Source organism: Chelon labrosus, assembly GCF_963514085.1.
Source record: "Chelon labrosus genome assembly, chromosome: 13".
Lineage (NCBI taxonomy): Eukaryota > Metazoa > Chordata > Actinopteri > Mugiliformes > Mugilidae > Chelon > Chelon labrosus.
In genome coordinates, this window is record NC_140346.1 from 21,361,109 (window position 1) to 21,375,772 (window position 14,664).

Consider the following 14,664-nt stretch of genomic DNA (forward strand, 5'->3'; position numbering starts at 1 on the left):
GCCGACTAAACATTCCAGAGCTCTTCCCTGCGCGTTTATTATTTCGGCGGGACAGATCTACGAATACAAGAAAAGTAAGAAAGTGAAGCAATGGAGAAAGTTAAGGCGAAAGAAAACGGACCTTACAGGGACAAGCTTACACCTACCGCAAAACAGCGTTGTGTTTATTAAGACCAACAGAGACCGAACCACTGTTTTCGTTGATTTATTCGCCGTACCTGGCAGGACAGTATACAGTCAGTGTAGCGCAGGGAGACAGCGCAGGAAAACTGTATTATTATGTATTATGACATTATGCTACCAACAAGGTAGCATAATGTCATGAGCAGAATCTCAACTACTTTTTAGTTAACATTAATGGTTGGCCATTGAGCATTTTCGAAGAGGCAACAGTTTGTTAGATAGTTAGCTAGGCATCAAACTTCAGATGCACTTCAGGGTTTGCAACAACATTAACAGCTAGGTAACCTACACTTCGTAGCTTTAACAACCAACATAAAGACATTTTTTAGAGAACGTACTCGAGTGAAAATGCAGAGAACACACTCTCATCGACTGAGGGGTGAGATCGAAAGTAAGGTCCTTTCTTCTTATTGCAGCCAACCAAGCAATCCGGCGTCTCCTCGTCAGGTCAGAGACTTGCTCTCCCTGATGCTGTGTCCATTTCGGTAACCTAAAAAACTGTATTCCATATTGTTCCTATGTTTTCCATATGTATCGTGTGAGGTACTGGAGCAGTTTTTAACGCAGCAGTGAGTTCCAGGCATGGTAAAACAGTGCGGAGTTAACAACGCACGTAAACGATCATGTTTTGCCGCTGGAATCCTGCCAACATGGCGGAGAGGGTGAGGATCCTGCGAGATACCCATTGGAGATACCGCGATATCGAGGGGAGGGGCTCTGTACCGTGACGACAACTCCTCACTCCCAATCAACGCCGACCGACTTTCAGGAAGTGACTCGTGTTCACGTGGTTCATATGAATGAGCGCAGATATACGACCGACTTGGCCTGTCACCCACATTGACAGGGATCCTTGACCTGACTGCCTCAGCGGAAGATTTCAGCCGTGAACAGAGACACAGCACTACCACTACCACTACCAGCAACACTATCATGGACAGCAGCGAACAGAGCCCGCAGCCCTCCTCGTGGAGAGATCATTTTGTGTTAAAGCGGATCCGCACGTTGGTCCCTGTTGGCTTCAAAAACGAGGTTATAGAGCTGTCAAAACTAGCCGGACCGGTGGTAAGTCCGATGTACTGACGGTGTCCAGTCAATACTCATCAGTGATCGATATATAATAAGCATTACCATTTAATTACCGGTGTTATTAATTTGGATTGCTATTAATTAATTAACTAATTAACTGCTGGGGGCCCAGGGCAAGAATGTCCACACTAGACTTGGTCTCAGACAGAGAACTGGAACCACTGCTCTGTCAGCTAAATTAACTAATGTTAGTCTTCAAAGAAAGAACAAATAAATAAAATAATGTGATTCTAGTGAAAGTTGTTTGATTCAGACGTCTCTTTTACTGGGCCACCGCTGTGATTTAAAGCTAGTCAGACCTTCGGACCTGATAAAGGCCCCAGGGCCCCAAGCATTTCCCTGCCTTGCCTTGTTAAAAAGCCGCACCTCAGTTTGTTGCCTCAGCTTTATTTTGCCTTTTCTCACCAGGTTATGTCCCAACTCATGAGTTTCTCAGTGGGTTTTGTCAGTACTATTTTCTGTGGACATTTAGGGAAGACTGAACTGGCAGGAGTGTCTTTAGCCATAGCAGTAAGTACAGTAATGTCCCCACATGGCCGTGGTCAAGTTATACCAACAAAACAACTGTAAAACATTTAAAAAATGATGTTTTTTGTTCTGTTTTTTTTTGCCCAGGTTATTAATGTGACAGGCATATCTATTGGCACCGGTTTGGCTTCAGCATGTGATACTCTTATTTCTCAGGTGTGACACATATAATTTATCATCACATGTGACACATATTGTCAGGACTTTGTAAAGGTGATACTACAAATATACTTCTACATATTTTTAGACTTTTGGGGGCCGTAACCTCCTCAGAGTTGGCGTCATTCTGCAGCGGGCCATCCTCATTTTGCTTCTAGCATGTTTCCCCTGCTGGGCGATCCTCATCAACACAGAGCCCATCCTGTTGGCTGTCAGGCAAGAACCAGAAGTGGCCAGGTCAGCCGCCTTAAAATCCACTTTCCTTCCCGTTTTTTATTTCATATAATTCTCGTTAATTGTGATGCAAACTCTCTGCCTAGGTTGGCTCAAATGTACGTGAAGATCTTTATGCCAGCACTTCCCGTGAGTATGTTTAACTTGAATAGATCTGTGTACTGGTTAACTTTACAAAACCTACGGGTAAATATTGAACTCTTTCCTGACTGCTTTCCAACAGTTTGTATCATCCTACCACTATCTAGACAAGTTCAGCCCTTGTCTTCAGGCAGCTACTGATGGAAACCAAATCAGAAACCTGTTCAGTTACTTCTTTACTGGACTGGGTGTGATCCGGTGCACATATCGCTACCAGCCTCCATTTAAGCTGCAACAAGCTCAGTGTAAAAGCCTGAAGCTAAACATAAAGGCAGCAAATTCAGTAACAAAACAGGTCACCTTAGACTGAAATGCACAATAACAGAGTACTGTAAAAAATACCTGTGGTAGCCGAAAATAAATAAAACACTCAACTCAAGTATGATAGTCATCACATTTCAATTTAGGTAAGTTCGAAAACACATCAGATAACAAAACGTCGACTGTTAAGACCCAGCTCTGAGGAAAGCAACATTAAACCAGACCGAATAGGTTTTTGTTAAGGTTCATTGTTTTAAATGATTAAGTTTATCAAACAGAAAGCACAAGCAATAAGGCTGGACGAACAAATTTGCAAAACTAAACATATAGACGGAGTCATTTCTAAAAATATAATCTCAAAAGAAAAACCTTACTCCTTATCCAAACTCAAAACACATCAATAAACACCCCAAACCTAAATGTGCCTACATACATTTTTAACATAGTTTATAGTTGTATAAAACATTTTATTTCTAGTTACTTTCTATTTTTTTTATATAGTTATTGTATTGGATGTTCAATGTATGTTACTGCTACTGGATGCTTGAATTTCCCTTGGGATCAATAAAGTATCTATCAATCTATCTATCTATCTATCCATCTATCTATACAATAGCTAGTCAGAGTGAATAAAAAGGTGTTTAAGTGTGAAGCCCAAGTCTGAGATCACAAAACAAAGTGCTTAAACAACAGAGTGCTTAGTTCTCACTAACTAAATACTTCTAAGGTAATTCGTAATAAAGATAAGCACAAGTCACAACTTATAGAGTCAATGGTCACAACATACTGTGTCTGATGCTGTTCAATTTCGGGCAAACTGTCGGAGATCTTATTCAGTCGCGGCAAATTGACGTCACCACGACCGTTAAATACAGCCCCCAACCAATCAGACGACTGTTCATCGAAGGGGCGTGGCGACGAGTCTCCAATGGCAGACGAGGGGCAGCACAGGGAAATCTGCATACCCGACAACTGACAAGGGCAGAAATGGCAGCGGCCATAACGTCAACCTACTATATTAAAAACAGAATTATTAGCATTTTACCAAAGTGGTTAACCTGATTCCGAACAAGCTCCTTATTGGTCACATCTTGGCTCAGAATCTATGACAATTAACAAAGACCAATTAAACTAATTTATTTTCACAAGAATACATGAAATCAACACCAAATAAATAAAAAAATACAATGAGATCGGTCACTTGCCATTGACCATCTTGTGACAATACAAAGTTCTGCTGAGAAATGTTTCGTCCTGGCATTCGTGTGGACGTTATTTAGCTATTTTTGTACTATATTTAGTTAGCTAATTTTATTATACATTTATACCTTTTACTTATGGCTTGAATCGGGACCAGAGAAACAAATTTCATTCCATCCCATGTACCAACATTTGTTGAAATGACAATAAAGAATCCTTGAATCCTTGAATTTAGACATGTACCACCAACCTAGACCAGACCAGGTACCCCCACCCCATAGCAATGAATGACACTCTTGATGGCAGCAGCCATCCCCAGCAGGATGCAGTCTGACACAGACACACACACAAAAACACTTTAGGAACAACTCAAAAAACACGAATAACAGCACAAGATGTGCTCGTGTGTGGTATTTATGTCATACTCAAGGCAGACCACCTGCCCAAGATGTGACAGCGGCCTCTGCCCTGGATCCTGAGTACATATTAACCTTTCCAAGAAAAATGTTTTCAAAAATGTCCTTCCTTTGTTGTGTTGTTGCAGGCCACATTCATGTATTCATTACTGACAAGATATCTGCAAAACCAGGTAGGTCCATTACTTATCCTTGTTGCCCTGATGAATTGAACCAATGCAGTATTATTACGAGACAGTTCTATTACTGAGCCTCCAGGCGTCTTGGCTACAGTGCTAAATTATTAATATTGTCCAGATTCAGATAGCGACAAGGTCAGGGCTCCCTGAACTGTTCCGTTTCAAGGATGTGAAAATAAATCTGTAATAAAAAGAAAATGCCATGGCACTGCTGAATGCTTCTTTATTACATAAAAAAAAAATACAATATTTAATTAGTCTTCCTTCTGTTGACAAAAAAACACATAGGGACATAACTTTGCCTGTGTCTAAAAATAACAGTATGTGGCTCTTTTATTTTAGGGCATCATATGGCCACAGGTAATTACAGGCTTCGTGGTCAATCTTTTTAACGCTCTCATCAACTACATCGTTCTCTACGCAGTAAATCTGGGAGTAGCGTGAGTATGTTTAATTGGATTGCACACCGTCTTTATAGATGTCACTGCTACAGCATCATTCAACCAATATCCCACAATAAAATGTGCTTCACAGAGGCTCTGCTATTGCCAACACCATATCCCAGTTCTCCATGGCGGGAATTCTCTTTGCTTATATCTGGTGGAAGGGTCTTCATAAGGCCACCTGGGGAGGTGAGTACAACATTTGCATTGGAAGATAGTGATCATTAATAAAAGCAGAGGCGCCAGTGGGTCTCAGCGTAGGTTATAATGATAATCAAGCTGTAGTTCAGGAGGCAACAGGCTCCGGAAAAGATGACAGAAACGTTCATACTATCTAATTTAGGAGAACTTTAGTTACAGAAATGTTGGTGATTGTCACAAAAGAAGGAATTTAACAAAACGTAAGGCCCATATTGTCATGGTTCAGGCATGGAGTCAGGATGGACTCAAATACAGACGATTAGGGAGGTTGGTATAGCAACAGAGCAATAGAGTCCAAAGGCCAAAGCTGGTGTGCAGGTAAAACCAACAGGCAGTAGGTCACAACAGGTCTAAAGACAACAAGAACAGCATCAGTGTTACAGGAAGCTCATTTAATTCTTTACACAAACAAGACACCTATTGTTCTGTTGGACAGCCAGACTGATAGACTGACAAAGTGATTTACTGATGTAATTATTTTAGACAGTGTGACCACGTATTTTTATATCTAATACACTTTCAAAAATAAATACACCTTGCTCTCCACAGGCTGGTCTAAAGAATGCCTCCAGGACTGGGGCTCATACATCAGCTTGGCCATCCCCAGCATGGTCATGATGTGCGTTGAGTGGTGGACGTATGAGATCGGAGGTTTTCTGGCGGGTAATGAACGCCACGGGACACACGTATATTTTCGTTGTCTAAGGTTTAAAAGCTAACAGCTGCCTGTCACCGGCAGGTCTGATCAGTGAGGTGGAGCTTGGAGCTCAGTCGGTCGTGTACCAACTGGCAAATGTTGCTTACATGGTGAGCTCTGAATGCAAAGCGACTTCTCCTTGTGTGAGATTAATCACCTGTTTTTGCATTCAGTGTAACAGCATGTTGATATTTTTCGTTGCTAGTTTCCCATGGGTTTCAGCATAGCGGGCAACGTAAGAGTTGGAAATGCTTTGGGAGCTGGAGACACAGAGCAGGCCAAGCTGTCTGCTAAACTGACAATGTTCTGTGCAGGTCAGTATGTATGTCACATATTTGCATCAATTAACGATTATAATTCCAAATTCAGTGAAGAAATTAGTGCAGGAGTAGCTTAGATATTTCATAAGAGGCCTCATGACCATGTGAACACGAGTGAATACTCTCACTTCCCCTTGTTATCCGCTTACGACGTGCACTGGAACAGTCAGTGGCCGTTCCCTGTGTGACACTATAAGTCATGCTGTTGCAGGAAAAGCCGATATATTTAAATGTGTCGCTTGCTGTCGCAGGGTCAGTGTCTGTTTGTTTGGCGGTTCTCATCGGAAGTCTGAAGGACCACATCTCGTATATATTTACGTATGATGAGTGAGTATGTGTTTAATGTTTAATGTGTTTTTGCGACCACATCTCTTGTGAGTACGTAAAGAAAAACATACAGGGTCAGTGGAGCAATAACTGGCCTCATAAATGAACTTTCAACCATTATGTTAGTCATCACCTACACACAAATCTGTGAACTTTGCTTACGAATTCTCATACATATTAACTTAAGGTAACTGTCTGTGTCAGTTGCACTTGGTTACATCATGTAGTATTCCTTAAAGTAACAGCATTTACTCACTTGCTTTTGTCTATGATAGCGGAATTGATGTGCATAAGTTGTCGTTTTTACATCTTTAGTAGTCTTCACTTTACTTATAAATATATTGTCTCTTCTTCCAGACAAATTAGGGAAAGAGTTTCTGATGTTATAACTTTCTACGCTCCGTTCATCCTCCTAGATGCAACATCTGTAAGTATCTCTGCCCTCTGTGTCCAAACAACATCTCGTGACATGGTCATATATAATTACGTTTTCAAAACATACCATTCCCGTGACTAGGCTGCTTCGAGTGGCATCATAAGAGGAGCAGGTAAACAGAAAGTTGGAGCTCTCTGCAACATTGTGGGATATTATGGTATTGCGTTTCCTATTGGAGTACCGCTGATGTTTGCAGCCAAATTAGGAATCACGGGTAAGATTTACAGCAGAGATGCTTTTAGTTGTTTTTTACCACATCATTGCCTAACTGGTGCTTAAAGCGTCATCCCTATCGTTATTTTTTTTTTTTTACTTTGATTTCCACCACGTCATCGGCATCTGCTCCCTGCCCTCAAAACCAAACTTCATATTTTCCTCAGGTCTGTGGACAGGCATGTTTACCTGCGTGTCACTGCAGTGCACCTTCCTGATTTTCTATCTGCTAAGAATGAACTGGAGGAAAGCAACAGTCGAGGTTAGTATTTGGACGCAAAGCTTCCAGTTCGAAAATGGCCTGAAGCTGCTGCTTTATGAAGAAATAGATTCACAAATTTGCTTTTGTTTTTTTCTTCCAGGCTCAGATCAGAGCAGGAGTGAGTGGGAGCTCTGCAGACACAAGTAAGAGAGATTGCACGGCAAGGCTTTTATGCTGCGAGAGAAGAAAAACATTTATCCTCCAATAATGATTTCTTCCTCAGCACCTTAAACTCGTGCTGAAGCAATATAGAGAGATATCGACTGAAAGTTTGAATATAAGGGATTGGACGGGTATGAGGATTTTACAGACTCAAAATGTGAATTGGTGTATTTATCTAGGTGTCTGCGACAGTTGAATCATTCTCAACGAAGACTGCACAGCTCCTCATTTTTCCAAATTTCTACAATGGGAGTGGAGAGTTAAAAGTTAGTGTGACTCATAGAGACACATTTCAAGTCAAGGTCAAACACATTTTGACCATAAATAATTCTTTAGTTATGACAAATGTCTGATAGGATATGATGAATCCTCATTTTTCTCAGTTATTTATTTTTTAAAATGAAATTCCTTCGAAGTCTTGACTACATACATTATATTACATGAGTCTGGAATGGCATGGATATAAAATGCAGCGTGACTGGTTGGTGGTAGTAACTCACGGTCAGTCACTTATTTACAGCAACGCTGCGCTCTGCGTTTGACATTTCTTAAACCAACCAGCAGCACTGTACCGTGGAGAATTCACTGTGTTTGTTCAATTAGGTTTTACTTAATATTCCCACATCTTTCATTCCATAGATTCAGACTTTCATTTATCATTCTATTTGCTGTTCTTGATTTCCTCTGATCTCTTTTCTTTTTTTACTACTAATAATCAGTTTTCCTGACAAATATTACCAGCTTCATTGTGTAATTAATATTTTTTCTAAATTACCTTGTTCCCTCTGACTGGCTCAGTAGAGGGAATCTTTTGGACCCTAATTAGAGACTTTGGAGTAGGGGTTGAACGACTTCCGATTTTTTAAAGTATTATGTGTGGAAAGTCCAGGCCACCAGACCAGACTGATGACGTCGCTAATATAAACACAGTAGAGTAATGCTTAGGAACAATCAAATCTATATTCTTGACCTGAATACACATTGTAGTCTCACACAAAGGAAGCTTTTCTGCAAGTTTACTGAAGCTTTAACAAGGGCTACTGTCGGCCGTAGCCCACGTCGACACTGTAAACACCGTCAGTCTGACGCTAATAATATGCGGCTCTAGCTCGGCAAAATCTCAACTCTACTATAACTTCCGTCTCTCGCATGGTGCATTCACTGACATCAAGGACAAAAAACAAAACAAAACAAAAACGCTCTACATACAACCACAGCAACAATGTCAACAAACAGAACACAACAGAACTGAACATAAACATATGGGCTCATTAATACTGTGTGCTGCAGACATATTTAGCCCATATAAATCAGCACTGTAATTAATAGTACTTTGTAGAAAGGGGTAAGATAATATAATGTAGCCGGGATAAAAAAATAAATTAAAAAAAGTGGTATTTCTCTGAAGAATTTTCCATGTACAGCAGCTATAGGTCTAATAAATGTGACCATAATATTCATCATCAGATTGTTGATTTGCAGCCTCCTTCTCTCTGTTGTTGACATTTGGACCGTTCCTTTGCTAGCATTAGCGGATGCCTTTACAGATGATTGTGCATTGCAGTAGTACTTTTGTTGAATTTCAGGACTTACTTACATATTTTGAATGTCAAGGTAGTATGGGCCTCATCTTTAGTGAAGTATTTCCACACACTTGATGAACCGCTGCTAGTAATGAACAGCTGCTAGTTTGCTGCAACGACCCATGGGTTCCTCACCTGTCTTCTTGGAAGCGTCCATGTTGTTTTTGTCACGTGATCAGTAATGACACGCATCATGGCGCAGCAGTAAAGTCGACAAATCGAATAGTCGACTAGTCTGTACAACCCCTACTTTAGAGATTAATGCATAAACTTTATAAAAAACTTGATATTTTCTTCACAAAAACATCACTTTGAATTTTTTTAAAGTCCTAAACATGTGTGACATTTGCATATTTATGTCCTTGTCCCCCAACCAGATGATCCAGGAAACCCACAGGCCCAATCAGATGCCACTGACCTGGTTGAGGCTGAGGAGACGCTTGTAATAGAACCAGTGAAGGAAGAGCTCTCTCACAGGTCCCTGGTTCTACGCAGGGGTCTGGCTCTGGCTGTCATGTTATTCATCTTGGCGATTGGAATCATTTTGAACCTGGTGATCACGAATTTAGTCACATGAACATGAATGAATAGTCTTAATCAGCGGTATAAATCTTTAGCAACCAGTGCTCAGTATGATGCTGGTGTTTGCACTGCAGGATGTCAGAGCAGGACAGTCGAGAGGCACAAGTATAGATGAGCTGAACATGACAGCAGAAAGTGAAAGAATCTATGATTTGTGACCAAATGATCAATCAGTCTTTATCCACGAGATTTTCCAGTCAACACACATTCTGTCAAACAGAGTCAGACAGGAGAGAGTCTGACAACATCTGTGCAGAAAATAATAAACGGAAAATGTGTGGTTATCAATCTGACTCTTCACTGGAGAAAATTAGATTCCTCTTGATATGTGGTATTGATCCAGTCCGTAGTAGAGTTGGCCTCTGCAGACAGGATCTCTGGCAGGGGCACAAGGAAGTGCACACTTGCACCGACGGCAAGAAGTGCAACAGCTGCAAATATAGTGAGGCCTCGTCTGAGGATCAGCTGGGTGGTGGAGAGACGGCTAGCCTTCAGCTGATGGACCACATGTCCAACCTGTGTTTCAGTGTCCCCGTCATGGCACTCAGTACTCACAGACCCGCAGCCATCCGCTGACTAGGAGAACAATTTCCCATTCATTTATTTTGTTAAATGATATGGCACCAATATATAAAGAAAAAGAAAATCGAAAGAATAAATCCAAGAAGAGTATATGAATATTTATTGTTGCTAGTGTGTAGCAGGGCACTTACTGTCCTGTTACTAGTTGCCTGGTCTGCAGTGTTGTTACCCACAGCGTTTGAGAGGGCAGGTGTGCTTAATAATGCCACCTCATTGTTTTTCTGAGCTCGTTCCACAGCCTGCAAACAAGCAGATAAGAAAACTCTTATTAGTCCCTGTTCCTTACAAGTAGAGAATATCCATATAAGGGAATTTCGCATCAGTAACTAATTAGCTCCGGTCCAAATTGAGTCCCCGCTTTAGTGTGATTGTTTTATTTTATTGATTATCCGGGCGGCATACCTCCTCTGTCATTCTCTCCCAGTTCAGATTGAAGATGACAACGATGTAGAAGGCAGACTGCAAAATCACGCAAACCAGCAGTCCGAGCCAAAAGCCTGCAGAGAAAGAGACAAATTAGTTGGTTAAGTGCACAGCAGGCTTCACTTCAGCTGCTTTTAGGAAATTACAAAAAAAGGTCACTTTGAGCGGTTACCTAAAACTCTCAGCTTTGCAACAAACATTAAAGTGACTCCGAGTGAAAGCCCTATGCAGTAGTACCCAATGAGATTAGCCACAGCTGGTATCTTTTGCTTGCCAGTACCCAAGAAGATGCCTGTGCACACACCCTAAGATGGAAAGACACAAAACTCTAATGATTATGCACTCCCATGCAAGTGGGTAGTTCTGAAAAGATAAACAATTATATACTTTTGCTTATTTGACTTCATAATACAAATACATGCATCGTGCCACCATGAAAGACTCACCACAAGACCATCAAAGAACTGAAGGAAACAGTAAGGGTTCATCAGGTAAGCAACCAGACCAATGATCTTCCTGAAAATAAAGTTTCATAATTAAGACTCCACGCATCCTTGCCATTATTTGCGTGTAGCAGTGGTATTTAAAAAGATGTAAGGACTCACTCATCAGAGGTGAAGATGAAGCCAATCACCGTTTTACTAGAGCCAAGCACAATACCTTCAACAACTGCAAAGCTAGCTGGAAAAGAGGAGCCGTGAACAGTTTTAAATGGCACAGAAGCCGTATAGGAGTTAGTGTAGGATGGTTTTAACTGACCTGCAAGAGTGAGCGACACCTTGCTGGTTAGGATTGCCCTTGCAGTGTCTCCTGCACCGAGAGCATTCCCCACCCGAGCACATGCTGCAGCTTGGATGCCGAAAGGGAACTATAGGGATTCACCGTTTTGGAAAAAAGTGTGGGATAGAGTTTGCTCTTGACGGTGTTCAGACAGGATTGGGGAATAGTGAGAATGCAGTGACTTGCAGTTAATGTGCACAGTACCATGTAGGTTATGGAAGCCACCATTATGACAGCATGTTGTGCTGCCAGCTCATCCTCGCTCAGCATTCCTGATCATCACGGACAAAAGAGAAAGAGTCAGGCTTCAGAATTTGTGTCTAATGTGAGTTTAAAATCTCTGATATTTGGATTACCTGCGAAGAATCCCCCGAACTCATAAACCCACCACTCGAAGCATTTCATTAATGTACTGGGAACGGCCAGCTTCATGTATGATCCCCACTCGTGCAGTGATTCTACAGACCAGCCTGCAGGGGGAGAGAGACACTTACTTATGCAGAGAGAAAAACTTGAAATCATAACGTCACAACTCTGCTCGACCGTTCCTCACCTCCCCATGTTGTTACGTGGAGCCTCTTCCACCAAATGTAAGCGAACAGGAAAGCACAGATGTAAACCTGAGACAGGGTGTTGGCTGCTGCAGATCCGCTGTAAGACAATCAGCTTGATCTCAGTGTGTGTAACTGCTTTAGACAGATTTAAGAAAAGTGTGAATACACCTACCGAACACCCAGATCCAGCCAGTAGAGGAAGATGTAGTTAGTCACCACGTTTGCTATGTTTGCCACAGCAGCAGCGTACATTTGTGGCAGTATTATTCCCTGAGAACACAAACACAAGCTGATGTAATTACCAGAAATGAAACTACATCCAGTGTTCATTGAAATAAGATCACGCGAGAATGGGATCAACATCGAGAACTTGGTCTTCGTACCTGGTTCTGCAGGTAAGACACCTGAAGATTATGCAGGAACATTGCCTACAGAGAAAGTTATTAAGGTCTTTATAATTTATTCAACCACTTGACCCCAAAAAATATTAATTCAGTGCATAATTTTTGCATAAAGGTGATTAAAGATTAAAGTTGTGACTCACTGGTACGGCAGGAAGGAAGGCGGTAATATACAGCTGAGCTATTCTGAAAAGAAGAAGAATCTGTGGTGTCACTTATAAACGTTTCCTGTTCAACAAAGAATATTGAAGTAATAAAGTATTTGAAAATGCGTAATGTGAATTGAACCAAATGTTGACATGGATTTTTCTGAGAAACGGATGTTTTTCAGCTTATTATCCTGCACTTCTCACATACATTACACCGTCCTGCTGCTCTCGTCAACCATGCACGGTGCAATATCAGCCGCAGGCAGCCGAGTTTTACTACCAAGAAGCTTGTTCAAGTTCATAAATGCAGCTGAAGTCAGACAGATCTACAGAGCAAACTAAAGTCTCAGGAGTTTGTTGTGAGAATCAAATTGTTTCTCTGCGTCCACTTCATTTGTATGTAACAGGTTCATCTTACCTACTTTGTAAAATCCCGAGGCCTTGTGTCGATCAGCTTTTTTCTTTAGTGGCTTGTTGCGCCCCGCAGCCTAAAAGTCTAATAAGGCAGCTTAAAAGAAGTATTTTTAAATGCAGGCGGCGCAGTGGGCTGAAACTGTTTCTATGAATCAACATTAAATAATAAAAAACAGAGCTGGATTCATCGATACCAGGCTCGATAAAACTGGCAGAGGTCATTTCTTTGTCTGTTTGGATTATGAATCTGTTCAGTGAATCTGTGGGGACCAGAACTGATTTTAATGCAGAGATGGTCTTTGTTAACCCTTGGAGGATGAGGTCTCATGTTCTGACCGACTACCATTCAATCTTGCCCATATTACATTACTGGTGGTAATAGCAGCGTTGCTTTCTATTTGATGGGGTCACTTACCTGGACACTTCTGGATCCTGACCAAGACATAACAGGATGGCCTGGGCATTAATGAGGAGACCCCAGCAGGGCAGACAGAACAACAGCAGGATGATGATGCCCCGCTGAAGGATCACTCCCACCCGCAGCAGGTTCTTACCACCAAACGTCTGTCAGCATGATTAACATTTTAGAGAACAGGGTGATGAGATAAATGCATTACATTATAGGACATCAAAAAGGTTTTCCAGACCTGAGACACGATAGTGTCACATGCAAGTCCCAAACCATATCCTGTTGCTGCAGTGGTAACATTGATGGTCTGAAAGTAAAGAAAAATGTAAAAAACTAAACAAAAAGCAACATATAAGAGAAAATGAGCAGTGATTGAATCATCAGGAGTTGAGAGCTGACAACTTACAGCAGATGCCAGTCCATAGCCGGCCATCACTTCATTCCCCAGACGCCCACAGAACATTGTGACCACAAATGGAAGCAGGTAACTGAGGATTCGAGAGAGCAGCTACAACGACATACATTAAAAGTAAATACAGGTGCAATTTTGCTGCAGGGCTCTTGTGATATTTCATAAACACCAGTTGTTTTAACAAATGAGCTCCCATCCCGTCAGTGCTAGGGCAGGATGGAGAAACTGCTCAGCTGCCAAACACTGTTTTAGGCCTATTGATTTCTGCTCTTACTTCTCAGACAAGAAAGTCTGTTTTCCTGACATCTTAACCTTTTCCTTGGCAGGGAAAGTCTGTAATCAATCTCCTCTTGCATGCGCCTGCTTTCCAACAAGTGTAACCTTGCCTCGCACTCCTTCCAGACAGAAAAGGGAATGTGAACAGTGAGTCAATCCTTACCAAAGGCCCTGTCATCTTCAGGATGTGGTACAGTTCCTCCCTGTGGGCCGCGGGAACATTGTGACGCACCGACCTGCAGCGAAAAAGCTTGTCACTGGGCCCCTCCATGACCGCGGCAAGAGACTCTAACGTAGGTCCTTCCACTGCAGTGTCCTTCTTTCCACTCACGTACTCATCTTAGCCGAGCTCCAGGACGCTGCAAAGGATGGAAATCTTGCTGCGATCACAGCCGCCCGGGGGCTCCGCCAAGTCCAGCTGAAACAACACAGATAGAGAAAGACAAGAAAAAAAACCTGCAATGACAACAAAGACCGAGACGGAGGACTTGAAAGCAAGAATGTCCTGATCTTAGTGATTAAACACATTTAAAGTACAATTAACTACTTTTGGACAGTTGTGGGAATTCTCCAAGAGTGAAGTTGTCAGGTTTTTGATACTGAAAAGAAATATTTACAGAGTGGCAGCGTAAAATATGGACTCTGTTG

At 41.7% G+C, this 14,664-nt stretch overlaps 2 protein-coding genes across 2 annotated transcripts; one reads left to right on the forward strand and one right to left on the reverse strand.

Moving 5' to 3' along the window:
- Window positions 1-979: 979 nt before the first annotated feature.
- Window positions 980-9,617, forward strand: slc47a3 (solute carrier family 47 member 3). The gene is made up of 17 exons (XM_084558505.1): window positions 980-1,248; window positions 1,681-1,782; window positions 1,888-1,956; window positions 2,048-2,196; window positions 2,280-2,322; window positions 4,340-4,384; window positions 4,733-4,830; window positions 4,925-5,022; window positions 5,584-5,697; window positions 5,774-5,841; window positions 5,937-6,045; window positions 6,303-6,378; window positions 6,736-6,805; window positions 6,896-7,028; window positions 7,195-7,289; window positions 7,390-7,432; window positions 9,412-9,617. The coding sequence occupies exons 1-17, from the start codon at window positions 1,117-1,119 to the stop codon at window positions 9,609-9,611; spliced, it is 1,644 nt and encodes a 547-aa protein (XP_084414631.1). The 5' UTR covers window positions 980-1,116; the 3' UTR covers window positions 9,612-9,617.
- Window positions 9,618-9,902: 285 nt separating this feature from the next.
- On the reverse strand, window positions 9,903-14,425 carry LOC311498065 (multidrug and toxin extrusion protein 1-like). Its single transcript, XM_084558504.1, has 17 exons — window positions 14,180-14,425; window positions 13,735-13,836; window positions 13,567-13,635; window positions 13,335-13,483; window positions 12,500-12,542; window positions 12,339-12,383; window positions 12,128-12,225; window positions 11,955-12,052; window positions 11,758-11,871; window positions 11,606-11,673; window positions 11,377-11,489; window positions 11,227-11,298; window positions 11,068-11,137; window positions 10,794-10,926; window positions 10,601-10,695; window positions 10,341-10,437; window positions 9,903-10,188 (listed from the first exon to the last, which is right to left on the reverse strand). Exons 1-17 carry the CDS (start codon window positions 14,285-14,287, stop codon window positions 9,914-9,916), a joined length of 1,749 nt encoding a protein of 582 aa, XP_084414630.1. The 5' UTR covers window positions 14,288-14,425; the 3' UTR covers window positions 9,903-9,913.
- Between the last annotated feature and the right edge of the window lie 239 nt (window positions 14,426-14,664).

Bases quoted from the DNA above. Each gene is read 5' to 3' on its own strand.
- slc47a3 (XM_084558505.1), top strand. From the start codon at position 1,117: ATGGACAGCAGCGAACAGAGCCCGCAGCCCTCCTCGTGGAGAGATCAT. The intron at 4,831-4,924 runs GTGAGTATGTTT...TGTGCTTCACAG, and splicing joins GCAGTAAATCTGGGAGTAGC to AGGCTCTGCTATTGCCAACA. The intron at 6,379-6,735 runs GTGAGTATGTGT...CTCTTCTTCCAG, and splicing joins TATATATTTACGTATGATGA to ACAAATTAGGGAAAGAGTTT.
- LOC311498065 (XM_084558504.1), bottom strand. From the start codon at position 14,287: ATGGAGGGGCCCAGTGACAAGCTTTTTCGCTGCAGGTCGGTGCGTCAC. The intron at 13,636-13,734 runs GTAAGTTGTCAG...CTTTACTTTCAG, and splicing joins GCTATGGACTGGCATCTGCT to ACCATCAATGTTACCACTGC. The intron at 12,384-12,499 runs GTGAGTCACAAC...CTTTCTCTGTAG, and splicing joins CCTTCCTTCCTGCCGTACCA to GCAATGTTCCTGCATAATCT.